General features: G+C 40.3%; 1 protein-coding gene across 2 annotated transcripts in view; it reads left to right on the forward strand.

The window, feature by feature from the left end:
- Nucleotides 1-13,771, forward strand: part of LOC147043497 (protein phosphatase 3 catalytic subunit alpha-like) — a 34,141-nt gene that overhangs the window by 13,483 nt on the left and 6,887 nt on the right. The window contains exons 3-8 of one of the 2 annotated variants that reach the window (XM_085936016.1): nt 3,025-3,386; nt 8,368-8,568; nt 10,174-10,298; nt 10,393-10,504; nt 10,709-10,854; nt 10,930-11,069. In XM_085936016.1, coding sequence (XP_085792142.1) covers nt 3,332-3,386; nt 8,368-8,568; nt 10,174-10,298; nt 10,393-10,504; nt 10,709-10,854; nt 10,930-11,069 — 779 coding nt within the window. In that variant the 5' untranslated portion in view covers nt 3,025-3,331. The remainder of the gene's footprint in view (nt 1-3,024; nt 3,387-8,367; nt 8,569-10,173; nt 10,299-10,392; nt 10,505-10,708; nt 10,855-10,929; nt 11,070-13,771) is intronic. The other variant, XM_085936017.1, reaches the window with a different exon arrangement.

The raw sequence follows: 13,771 nt of genomic DNA on the forward strand, positions 1-13,771 counted from the left end.
CTAGCTGTGACGCTTGGACGTGTTGTGGTGGGTGCAGTGAACCCCGCAGGCTGCAGCCACACTCGGCTCTTTGTTGTTTTGGTTGTGCGCAGCGAGGCACGGTACTTTCCTGAGCCGGGGAAGCAAGATCACTGTTGCGTGGCCTCCATCCCCAGCTGCACACATGACCGGCGCCGTAGGAAAGCCCCTGACTGCGGCCCAAAACGACGTCTATCAGGGACGGCGGGAGTGAAGAATGTTGTAGACCGTGTTAACTGGATGTGAACATTTGACAGAAACTAGCCTCATGTTTTGTTGTTTGGCTCGAACAACATATCTCAGCTTTCCGTTGTTGTGACGTAAACCGGTTCCTTTCATTTCTTAACCTCTAGCCTTTAACATTCATAACCCCTGACCTGCCGACATTCCTGTGCCTTTGACCCTCAGGGCCTTTTAAATCATATAGCACAGCAGGATCCCATTTAACATATGGATATGACATATTCAACTTAAAATCCAAGCAGTAGAATTAGACATTTATAGGGTACAATAACAGAGAAGGCGCATAGGATGTGAACAATTTTCTGCAACTAAAGGATCTTGATCACATCACTGTGGCAAAAATGGGTGAAAACACCCTGTAATGTGCATGCCAAGCCAGTAGTTGGCGACAACATGGAAACACAGTGCATGTGCACTAAGTACTTGTCCAAAACTTTGAAAAACTGACATTGATATATCCAGAATGTGCTGTCTGTTGTAAAAAAAAAACAATCACCCCATATATAAATAATGATCTAAAAGATAAAGAATGTTCTCAGTTGTTAACTTTAAGCTCATCCGGTGTTCATGCATTTTTGTAAGCCTCTCAATCGGTGTGTGCAACATTAATTCAAATGCAATTATAACGTGAGTTATTCATATGGCAACACTGGTAGCCTTCATCATATGATGTTGGAAGTGACTCAGCGCACCATTAACTCCAACCACTTTGCCAGTTGCACCGTGCCAGTAACAACAGCAAAAACCACTGTATTGCCAGTAAAACATTCCATTTTTAGACTCATTTTGGGTTAATAGCACTTACCAGTCTCTCATTAGTGACATTTTTTTATTGTAATGAAAATTGTGACGCATGCAATCACAATGCTAGAGTAACTCAGCCATAGGGATGAGGTCGTTATCTGTCTTGGTCACACACTGCTTTCATCAGTAGCTTCGGGTTTATCGGCCCAAGATTATATTGGCATCCTCAAGGACGCACTACCACCCAGGATGCAATATTGGACACTGCTGTCAGCAAAGTCACATAAGCAACAGTGTGGATCGTGTGCTTTGGGTTTTGTAAAATCTCGGGTGCATCTCTGAGCTCCAAACTGCGGAAATCGTTTGTCTGATGAGCAACTCTGCCTCCATTTCTAGAGATTTGTTACTCATCCTCACGCTCATCACATGCTCAGCCTACTCACTCAAGTTGTCCCATTGTGGGACCAGAATGAAGGAGGGCCCAAAAATATTATTTGATGTCATCAAAACGTCTGAAGAATGCACTGTTAATAAAAAAGGGGCAATTGTTGTTTGTGATGATGAATTAAAGGGAGCAAACTCTGCCTGTCATGGCAAGGCAGCAATTGAGGCACTAATGTGCTCAAAATGAGAGAAAAAGAGCGAGGGCGCCATCTAGTGGTAACAGCCATTTACGATTTGGGCTGACTTGACCTTAAATTTCCAGACTGCAAGAGAATGAAGAATTCTTTCATAATCTTCTCACTTCTCCTTTAAAGACAGGCATTTTTTCTCTTTTGTGTCTCTGACACTTCCACAGAGACAGCCAGCGTTTAAAATAAATCTGCTGAGCTTCTCACTTCAGTTTCCTGGAGAGGTGCTTCTTGTTTTGTTTTTGGGAAATAATTTAGTGCTGTGTACTTTTTTTTTTTTTTTTTCTTCACGTTAACCCTAACGTCATTGTGAGGTTTGTTTAAAAAAAACTCAAATTACACTCTAAAGATTGAATGTCATTTGTTTTTGTGAAACTCTTTAATTGAAGGAATCAATTGCCACAAAACGTGTCTTGTGCTTTTAAGTAAACGATATCACCATCCTTGACTGCTTTAGAAATAATGACAAAAGTAACAACAATAGTTTGGCTAACATAAAAAAAATTGTTTTATTTTTTGTTTAAAAAAATACTGTTATCATTGGGAGCTTTGGGAAAAATCACACTCAAAAGTTCATGTCTTGAATATATATAGTGCCATTTTCATTGACTATAATATTTTTTCTACTTTTAAAACAATGACAACACAAACTAACATAAAATAAGGGGTAACATTAAATAATGTGGTCATTTTTATTTTATTTTGCACTCACCACTTTCTTAAGCAATGTCGAGAACTGCAGTTAGTACACACATTCTACTACCTAAAAAAATATGTTCCCCCTTAACCGACTCTTGAATTTGATTGAATTCAGATCATCATATCAATTCGTATATGGGAGCCTCGAGTGGTGACATGTCGGAATTGCAACAGCGGCGCAGGAAATTGCGTTTAAAGATCTCGGCTAGGCCGTTGGACATGCACTGTCGACACATTTTCCAGCCATCGTTAATTTCGGACCGTTACAATGATGGGGAAAATGGCTGTCAACAATCGCTTACCTTGCAGTTCACGTGATAACTCACTGCGCTTTTATAAACAAAGTCACGTGACGCTCACTCGTATATCAAGAACGGCTATGTTTTGAACACTTTGAATGTTTACAAAATGTCTATTTAGCACTTGTTGCCATTTTAATGTTTGACCCGCATGTACGTGTCGGTATTTTCATGCACATTGTGGAGCTATATGCAAAATAGGAGCAGACTGCGCGGTGTGTCGTGCGTGCTCGAGCGTGGGGGCAGCCCCTTCAGAAGGCAGCACCAGGCAGGCGGTCTAGTGAAATATTTGCGTGGGAGTTCCCTTCAAAGCCCCCGCCCTCTTCATCACTCGCTTTCTCTCCCTCCCTCCCTCCCTCCCTCCCTTTCCCGTGCATCCTCCCCCACAGCAACAGCAGCAGCAGCAGCAGCAGCTTAGCCCCGCATCCAGCTTTCTCCGGCATCCAGCATCCACCCGAGCCTGGGAAGGAAGCAGCATCAAGTCCTACCCGGGCGCAGACGCTCCGACCTACGGAGGAGGAAGAGAAGAGAAGAAAAGAAAGGGAGAGGAGAGGAGGGGGGACGCATCCTCAGCATCCGAGTGATGCCACAGCACCAACTGCATTTGGAGCAGCAGCGCTGAGAGTTGATCTTGTATTTTAGCGGGTTTGAGAGAGAGGAAGCGTTTCCAGACTCGAAGACAGCCGCAAACTGCCCATGAAGATGTCCAACGCTGACATCGTCCAAAACGCCGCCGATCGGGTGGTGAAATGTGAGTAGGACCTAAAAAAAAAAAAAAAAAAAAAAAAACAGCCTTCATTTTGCCTCCAAGTATTACATAACATCTTGGCTTTTCGCTTCTTGTGCCATGGCGTGAACGTGGCCTTTATATTTTTTTTTCTCTCCCTATGCACGTAGTCGTGCATCGGTGGTGCATTCGCGGCCGTCAAGTTGCCTGTTTTTTTTTTTTTTTATGTTGACAAACAATGCAATTTTCTAAGCAGCCCACACGAACTCCAACGAGCACGACTGCATAGGGAGAGATGGTGGTATACATTTTAAAAACGTCATCATGTATTTTTGATGTTTGTTCTCAGCTGTCATCATTTGAATGTGTCTTAGCTCTGTGGCTGTGGGGAGGGGAGGGGGGGGGGGGCAGCTGAATGCTGAGCTCCTGCTCGAAGATGGGGCAGTGATGCAGCAGGATTTTGACATGGGGAAGCACAAGAAGCTTGGCATGCAGTTACAAATTAACATTAAATATCTCATATCTTTTATGGTAATACAAAGAGTGCTAAAAGATTCACAAGCGGGTGATGGTTCAGGGCATCACCGTGGATGCAAAGTATGATCAGTGGAGGATGATGAAGACCTCACAGTTGTGCCATAACTCAATTATCCCAGGCTCATTTTGTCCACGAACCAGCTCAGTGTACACCGATGTATTCACCAGCATTATTAGTGCGATGGCTGTGCAGCTCAGTCAGCATTAGCAACTTTTGCACTTGAGGCGACAAACGAGTCTGGTACAGAGACTGATATGAAATTTGGATGGCAGCCCTGTGGATGTTTTGATAACCTCGGTGGTTCTCCATCTTTTTGCATGTACTGCCTGCAAAATACTTGGCTCTCCAAGTGACCTAACAATGCAAGTACAGTAATGTAGTAGGCCTAACTGTTCATTAAAACGAGGTAGAGGTTTTTATTCATAAAAAGTATTTAATATGTCATCGCTGAAAAAAAGGAGATATCTTTTGTCTAAATTTAATCAATTTAATATTTTCCCCACAGATCAATACTATTGGCCAATCCTCTTTTAAGCAAAAAGTGATAGATTTGGAGAGGCAACTATTTTGCCCGACGATGTACAAAAAACTAAATATTAGCTCAATTAAAAATTATTGCACAAAATAATAAAAAAAATACGTAATTGTTTTAATACAACTGAACTCTATTTTTTAAAAGTTGTGTCTTTAAAAATTAAAAATATGTACACTACACAAAAAGTAAAGTTTACAAAAGCTGTATGCATTGATATGAGCTCTATAATATATATTCCTATTCATAATATGATCATTTAAATAATGTTTTAAAATGATTTAAATTAAATAATTTTATTTGTCATCCCTTCTTTGGATTTTGAGGATGACTGTCGCCGCATTGAAGAAATGGTCATTGTGTTCCTAAATGACGAAAACGTACCACTACTTTTAGTGCAAATAATTTCTCATTTATTATTATTCTTGTAAGGGGAACAATCGCTGCTCATTGGAAACATCAGGTAGACAAATTTACAATGCCTCCGCCTAAAAAAAAAAGAAAAATCAAATTGCCCGTGATTATTTGGATGAATGACTACCGTTGTTTATACTATACCATCAAATGGCCTACCCTGCATTTTAACTTGTACACTTCATCACACAATTGCTGACACATCGGTATATTTGTGCTCCAGGCGCATGATTCATCTGTGTAAAATCCCTTCAATTTGACGTTTGCAGAAGCATGTCTCATTACATCTTCTCTTGCATCAAACGTGCAATCTGTTGAGTCCGTAAAGGCGTTCCGATCGACAAGCTCTGTCAAAAATTGCGCCTTCGCATGAATGATGTTCAGTTTTGATTGACGCTATCAGAGAGGTATTTATTTCGCAAACTGACAGACTTCATAAAGGAAGCTATTTACTGTTTATTCATATTTTCCGCCTTTCCAGTTGCTATGTCCTGTAAATAACTCTCTTTACCATGTCATTATTTTAGTAAGAGCATTTTTTGATACTGTATTATATTCGATTTAGATTTTGAGGTACCTACTGAAATGAGTAGCCTCTGCATGATGACGTTTGAATTTGATCAATTTCCTAGCATGCACTAATTTGACCAAGTTGGTAATGTATGTGAAAAATGATATCCGATCTGATTTTATTATTTTCCTCTCACCGATCCTAACAAGATAGAAGTGTATTAGACTATAACGCCTTTTTACATTTTCAGTCTGTCCTTCCATTTTCATTTCAAAAAGGTGTCTCTCATCTAGTTCGTTTTAAAAAAGCTAAAGGAAGCTACAAAAAGCACCATTGTGTCACTTGGGTGATAAAAGCAGATGATTTTGATGAGTCGAGACAGTTGTTGTTTGTGGCCCGTGTACCTAACTACTGAGGACAAGCGAGTTATTTTTATCCCTGCAAGTGAGACTACTACAAGTTCATAGCATCTCATATTTCTCGTCCATATCCTAATGTGACAGAAAACACCGAATGTGAATGCATTATCTGCTGCTTTGTGCACTTTGTTTTTGGAAGGGGACATTTTACTACTTGTGTTGCGGCGAATGGAGAGTCGTATTCGAGGCAGTTGCTCCGGGAGGCATTTGAATCCGAACAGATTAACTAGTTTATAATCAAGCAATATAAAAGTATTGAGGAAAATGTGTCTCATTGAAGTCAATTTAGAAAATGTCTTTCCATTTATACTTTTGGGGCCACTATCTTGACTAACTCCCCGTGCGTCCCCCCCCCCCCCCCCGCCCACCACCCTCAAGGTTTGTTTTCTTATATATTTGAGTTTCGAAATGGCCTCGTTTCTAATGTAATGTTTCCCGTTTCTCGTTCAGTAATGCTCAGATTTGGCAATACGCGTTTGCTTCGTCCAACACATCACCTGTCAAGACGTTGACGTCGGCCTTCGTTAATTGCGTCTCTCGAAAATCCATACAGCCTCGTTAGAAATATAGCCAAGAACCCATTCAGTTTTTTCCTGACTGAACTCAAGGTTGCTCATTAGTAACGCACGACTGACTTATGGCGTCTTTAACGTGAGCATTTTGAAAAGATGTCACTTGAGAGCGGCGTTGGTTGAAACTCCTTGCGATTGCCTCGGATCCAGTAGCTGATGTGCTTTTTCCAGCAACGTTTATGCGAATGCCAAATGTAGTTTTCTGCGTCGGCACTGGCTCGACTCCAACAGTCAGCTGCTGCTTGCTTGCTGCTTCTGCTGCTGCTGCTGCTGCTGTTGCCCGGCAACATACAGTATTTCATAGTTTGACTCTGCCGCTTGGGTGCCGAGCTGGAGTCAGCTTCTTTCATCTCTCTCACTGTACATGTGTGTTTGTTTGCATTAAGCATCATACACTGGATGCATCTGGGTTATTTTTCCATAAGAAGCTTCTTGAATCTCTGAGATTCTGCATATAGCATGTAGCTTGCAAAATGCCTAAAGCGGTGCTGCTATTGAGTTTGACCTATTCAGTCACTTGATACGCTGCAGGTCACGCAAGATTGCGCCGTTCTCCAAAAACTCTCAATTCAATGATGACATCAACTCAACATCCACACACTCTTGTGTGTGTTGACAGTGCAGAATGTGTGCCGCTAATGTGTCAACGTGCACGTCGCCATCACAGATACACACTGCACACTGTGAAAATGCCCCCCCCCCCCACACCTCCTTCCTCCTCCAATTAAAAACACTTGCTGCCGCTTGCCTCATTATCCCGGGAGCAGCGACTTTGAGAGTTCTCTAGCCAAGCATTCATTATTTAACAGCATGTTGATCATGTTCACTTTAAGCTTTGAGACACGTTCCTTTTTCTTGCCTTCACTCGGCACTGCCGAGGGCCCGTGCTCGCCTATGCGAGGCTCAAATCTGGCAGCCAAACTACCGCTGACTTGGTAAATGCGCACTGGCGCGTAAAGCATTATCAGTGGATGTATTTGCAACTTCACGATCATCTGTCTTATTTTTCTGGTTAATCTGAATTATTTACAGCGACCTCGTGTAGAAAAAGTCTCTCCGTTAAGCCTGATGATCTATAGATTAAAGTCAACACACGCAACCTGAAAGCTTGTCATCACAGCACTCTGGGATCAACCCCACATCTAATAAATAACCTTTCCAAACACAAAATAATGATCTCTTTTTTTTTCACCGTTTGGAAGCCAGTTTGTTGGCTAGGTGACTGGTACATTTTAATGACCACAGGCTTCTGCATTCCAAAAAAGCATATTGGATAAATTGAAGACATGGATATGTTAGCTGAAATTTTTCTTGAGCTCCCCAAATTCCTTAAAGGCACAAGTTTAAGTTTATATGAAGATATTGTGTTTTTTTGTTTCATAGAAATTCAGCATTATGGTACTCCTAACGGCCATTGTCGATTGCCCATAATAATGGCAAGGCTAGCTGGATTGGCCATATGGCATACAGGGCAGATGCCCGGTGGGCTGGCATGGCATCACGCGGTGCTCTTTAATTAGTGAAACTGGTCCACAATTTAGATGGAGCAGCCGTTTCTATATACCGCAAACTAAACTAATCCAATATTTTCACACCACAGCAAACAAACGACATTCCTTGAAGAGTCATTGTTTATCTTGCATGAGTAGCTAAGAAAATATATCCAGCAGTCTATTTCCATGTCTGTCAGCATTTGAAAAACAAATCTTGACTTACTACATATTCGAGAAGAATTATTGTGTCAGGCATAGTTTTGAATAATTTACTGTTTGAGTCTGTAAATGGATTTATTGTCCTTATGCATTTTAAATAAGCCATATTTTTAGAATCGATTGCACATACTGTGTATAACAAATGTAAGTAGCGGCTGCGTTTTGCCTTTGGCTAAATATCCGTGAGATTTTCTCATGGTTATCCGTCTCGTTCTCTCTCCGCTGGAGTTTGCACCGAGTCTCACTTTTCTCACATTCAAAGAATGTCCATACTCATTTGATATTCTTTGTGCCTGTTTGTCCCCAGCTGTCCCCTTCCCCCTAAGCCACCGCCTTACCATGAAAGAAGTCTTTGACTGTGAAGGGAAACCTCGAGTAGATCTCCTCAAGGCCCACCTTACCAAGGAGGGCCGTGTGGAGGAAGCCGTGGCATTGCGAATCGTCAACGAAGGAGCAGCGATCCTGCGCCAGGAGAAAACTATTCTGGACATTGAGGCACCAGTCACAGGTGGGTTGGTATAAAGAAACAGCACAACATTGAGTTGGACAGAAAACATCCAGAAGGTGTCTGTTCATCTTCCCAGCGTTATCACATTAAAATCGCGACATATGTTGGCAGCGTCAGAACCTGCCACTTTCTTCCTCTGATCAACTTAAGTTGTGGCCTAGTTTTATTCCAAGCGGAACATGCCAAAAAGACATTTTTATTCTGGGCATACAGTCATCAAGGGATATATTTTCTCAAGCTGAGAAGTTTCGCAACTTCAAAGTCTGACCAATATATTTAACCAGTCACGGTGTTGATTAAAAAAAAAATTGAATTTCACAAAGGATAGATTGTATCAACTGTCAGTGCTTTGGGATTGCAAGTAAAACTAAGTAAAAGATTCAGATTTCCAATCCGGAAAACAATCATTTTAGTGATATGGTATAAACTTTTTAGAGTCGTAGCAACCAAAATTATTGATGCTTAGCAATGCTAAGTGTTATTCTCATCCACTTGCATTACAAATGTATGAAGACTTGTTAGCCAAACACAATTTTATTTCTTTACATGTTTTACTCATTCAGTAGTGTCAAATCATGCTGAGGTTTTTCATGATCAAGACAACTGAAAAAAACTGCAACCTCACAATTTAAGTTGACTCACCAACTAAATTTAATTTGACGAGATGTTTACGCGCTCGCAAAAATCTCAACTTGCACGGGGGGACATGCCACGCTGATGGTTGTGTACATGCATGTGCATACGTGGTCGTATGTGCATGTGTGTGTTTGTGTGTATTTGATTGCTTTAGTCACACAAGCAGTCTCCCACGCACATCGCTCCGAGCTTTGAGTGGGCGAAGGCCACTGTGGAGCTGATAGGGGAGACAGGAAAAAAAGAGAGGAGATGGGGGTGAGCAGGAGAGAGGAGGACAGAGAGATGATAATGAAAAATTGAAGGCCACAAGGAAATGAGATGTTGGTTTACAATGTAGAGTCGTTCAGTGTTTTTAAAAAAAAAAAAAGCATGCATTTCCCTCACGAAAAGTGTCTCGCTCTTTGTACCAAAACCATAAACATCTCTCTTTTTGTGACCCTGAACAGAAAACAAATGGATCTAACTTTCTTTTGCCCCTTTAAGAGATGCTCTTGTTTGTTTTCCATGCTGAAACGCAATTGTGTTTAACCCATCAAAGAGAAAATGTCAACCGCTCGGATCATTTCTCAAAATGATCACATTCCGCATAACAGTACAGTAATATAATTTATGAAAGGGATGAGAAAGCAAGCTGGAGTCTGGAAAGAAATGTGCAGCAGCGAATGGTGACTAAGCAGCTTCCAGTATAACTAACATTCAGTATAAAATAGCATTCAGCTCAGCTATTCATTACTCTAGTCAGCCTTTTTTTTTTTTTTTTTTTTTTAAAACAAAAAAGATGGAGATTTTCTTACAAAATCACTGTCAGTAGTAAACTGACGTTTTTTTTTGCGTCCTTGAAATACACTATGAAATGTTACATTGTCAAACACGATTTGTTGATTTATTTCAAAAATATATTTACCCATTTAAATGCTGATGGGAAGCGCCAACTTTTTCTTTTTTTTTTTAACCTTCTTTGTTTTCCAGTTTGTGGAGACATCCATGGGCAGTTCTTTGACCTGATGAAGCTTTTCGAAGTGGGCGGATCGCCAGCCACGACGCGCTACCTGTTCTTGGGGGACTACGTCGACCGTGGCTACTTCAGTATTGAGGTGAAGCAAACATTACCAATTTGGGAAATGACAAATTCTTTACAAGCTGGTAACTTACTCAACAATTTGTTTGCATTTTTTTTTGTCTCGACAGTGTGTTTTATACCTTTGGTCACTGAAAATCCTCTATCCAAAGACACTATTTTTACTACGAGGAAATCATGAATGTAGACATTTGACAGAATATTTCACCTTCAAACAAGAATGTGAGTATCCCGCCATTTCATCATGCAGTTTTTTTTTTTTTCCACACTGTTATCTGGGGATGTTGCGTAAAATAGTTCAGCCTTGACAACACAATGAAAGATTCCTATCATCCAACCATTTCCAACATTTCAACATTGCATCACGTACATGCAGTCTGCCATTTTGTATCACAGACGACATCACATATAGGGATTGTTTGGCAGGTAAAATCAAATATTCGGAGCAAGTGTACGACTCATGCATGGACGCATTTGACTGCCTTCCTCTGGCTGCGCTGATGAACCAACAGTTTCTGTGTGTCCATGGCGGACTCTCACCTGAAATACACACCTTAGATGATATTAAAAAGGTAAGACCGCAATCTTAGCGCTGGCTGGATTTTGTTTTATGAATCGAGTGTATCTGTCTGCTCCGCGGTGTTAAGTTGGATCGGTTCAAGGAGCCGCCGGCTTTTGGGCCCATGTGTGACCTACTGTGGTCGGATCCTCTGGAGGACTTTGGCAATGAGAAAACCCAGGAATATTTCAGCCACAACACAGTCCGAGGTTGCTCCTACTTCTACAGGTGAGCTAAGCCGTACAGTCACCAATGAGGAGTCAATCAGACGTCATTTCTGTTCAATCCACATGAAGACTCATCATTAAATTTCTATTGACCATTTCCATTTTATACTCAGGATCCATTCAATTTATTTTTTTTCCAGATGAACAAAAATGAGCATGGGAATCCAACGATTGAATGATTAAAGAAAAGAAATCAGGAAATGAGTTGATTATGCTGCTTGCTATTAAGCAGAGCATTGTTCAAAAGAAAGTGAGAGTTGATCCTCTATTGTTGTGAGATGTAAGAGAGCCTTGGAAGTGGGTGATGATGAGATTTGGTGGCAGTGGGGGTGAAAGGGAGCTTCATAGCACTTTTTGCTCCTATCACACAAGGGTCCGGATGTACTCAATGATTTCAAATTCATATATTCATATCTTCTATGCGTCTGTAAGAATATGAGTCATCTGATGAAATAGTGGAACAGAAGGCTTAAGTGCCGATTTCACTTTGTGCCATGGAGAGCTTATGGTTTTATTTGACGTCAACCTGCCCCAAGTATTTAGTATAAAATCAACCCATTTTTTTATCCATTAACACTGAACTATTTTTTTTTCAACATGACCTACAGTACACTCTGCATCTTACATATAAACGTAGTATAGAAACAATATTTATTTGGACATTGTCTCGATGAGAGGACCTTGGTGAAGATTATTACGTATGCTGCGGAGGATGCTTCAATGTAATTGTCATTTATCCCTTTGTGACCTTTTACTGCCTTTACTATCTTGCCACCATTAGGACTGAAGAAGCATCGTCTCCTGAGCTCGATGGCCAATGCAACATCATCGCTTTCTTAAATACAAGAAGCTCTTAATGAGTGGAGGGAGAACTATGTGAAAAGTCAATCAATAATACATATTCTAAAATGATACAATATTGATCTCACCTTAGTTCACATAGACCGTGACACTCCAACCAGCGCTGTTTGCAATATTAGACGACTTGCAAAAAATCAATACACATAATATCGATTTGAAATCGACGAACCATATAACCACGCTACGTTTTTAAATGTCACGTATCTGAGTTGGTTTTCGCTTTGACTGTGTACTTTCTATTGCAATAAAAATTAGATTTTTTTCTGTCCATTTTTTCTGCAGTGGATCTAATTAAATACAGTCTATGTATAACTAAAGAAAATAGCTGCTGTTATATATTGCGGATTTTTGAAAAGTGAGACTCCACAGTATGTTTTTTTTTTTCTTATTAAAAATGAAAATACTACATTGACATTTACATGACAATATTGCATTTTGAACATGATGAGGAGTTCAAGCTAGGTCATTGCAAGTTGTATATCGAGACAAACGAAGGCAATGACCGGCGGCCTATGCGATCAATTTTATGAGGGTGTTTGTGGGACAGAACTTCCATCTCTGTCTCTCTCGTTCATTCTCACTTGTCAGATTTCTCACTTGCGCTCTCTCTCACTCGCAAGCTAACCGACACATAATTTCACAAAGGAGGGAAGAAATGTGAGCCGCAGGCAGGCAATGTGTGTGTGTGTGTTTTCTCTGACTAATCAATAGAAACTGTTGGACTGAACAGAGAATAGTCGAGGACATGTTGTACTTTTGGATCTTTATTTCCTGTTTTAATGAAGACTAAAAGGCTGAGACAAACATGGTGTCTGATAAGTGCAATGGCCTTGTTTTTAACTTGCCCTTTTTTGAACACTTGTTGAGTCCAGAATTTCGGGTTGTCTCATCAGTGCTCACTGTGCGTAGCCATGTGAGCGCAGCTATTTCTGTCATTTATATGTGGGCCACCTTGGGAACGTTCTCCATGTGACCTAGATAAAAGAGGGATGGCACAGTTTCGCCAGGTGCTCTGGGCACAGCGGCCTCCTTGTTTCTCTTCCAGAGCAAACCTTGGAACGTTTAAATATTTCAAACACTTGTGAAAGTTTGATGGGTAGGCGGCAAGGAATAAGATGCATGGGTAACATGCTGGGCTAGATTAGACTGGACTTTAACAATTGATGATGATCAGTGTAAAGTCAATTAGTCACTTGAGTCATTTAGAAGGAAACATTCAGCCAATTCCATTTCAAAACAGACAAGACTGGTTATATTGCTAAAGTCCAACACAACACTTCCAAATTGTTCTCAATGAATATTCACATACCACATATTTAGTGAATACTAATATTTTGTCCAAAACTGTCACTGTCAAAACATGTATTAGCTCTAGTTACGCAAGTTTAGAAAATGTGTTAACCACTAACTAATACAACTTGATAAAACTACAATAAAGTAAAAACTAATCGCCGGACAGAAGACGTGACAGAGTGGAAAACAGACTGTGTTTTGATTATCTGTTGGCAGGCAACAAAATTACCCAATTTGTGCTTTGTGCTTACATCAGTATGTCCTGAAATTGATACTCAACATTATTGGTTGTAAATAGCAAATTGGTATTTATAGTTCCATCTGTTTGGTTAAAATAATTTGCAGATGTAATTGTGGATTGCTCATATAGTACTAAGCAGCCAAATTGTTTCCTAAAAATAATAATAATAATAAAAATTAAAAAAAAAAAAAGCAAAACACCTTTGTGAAATGAATTTGACAGATTATACACATTTGAGGTTCCACTAATTGGTAATCTACATAGATATACAAACAATATTTCCATTTCATTATGTATGCTGTGAGAAC

This window comes from Syngnathus leptorhynchus, chromosome 17 (assembly GCF_054491065.1).
Source record: "Syngnathus leptorhynchus isolate UIUO chromosome 17, UIUO_Slep, whole genome shotgun sequence".
NCBI classification, from domain to species: domain Eukaryota; kingdom Metazoa; phylum Chordata; class Actinopteri; order Syngnathiformes; family Syngnathidae; genus Syngnathus; species Syngnathus leptorhynchus.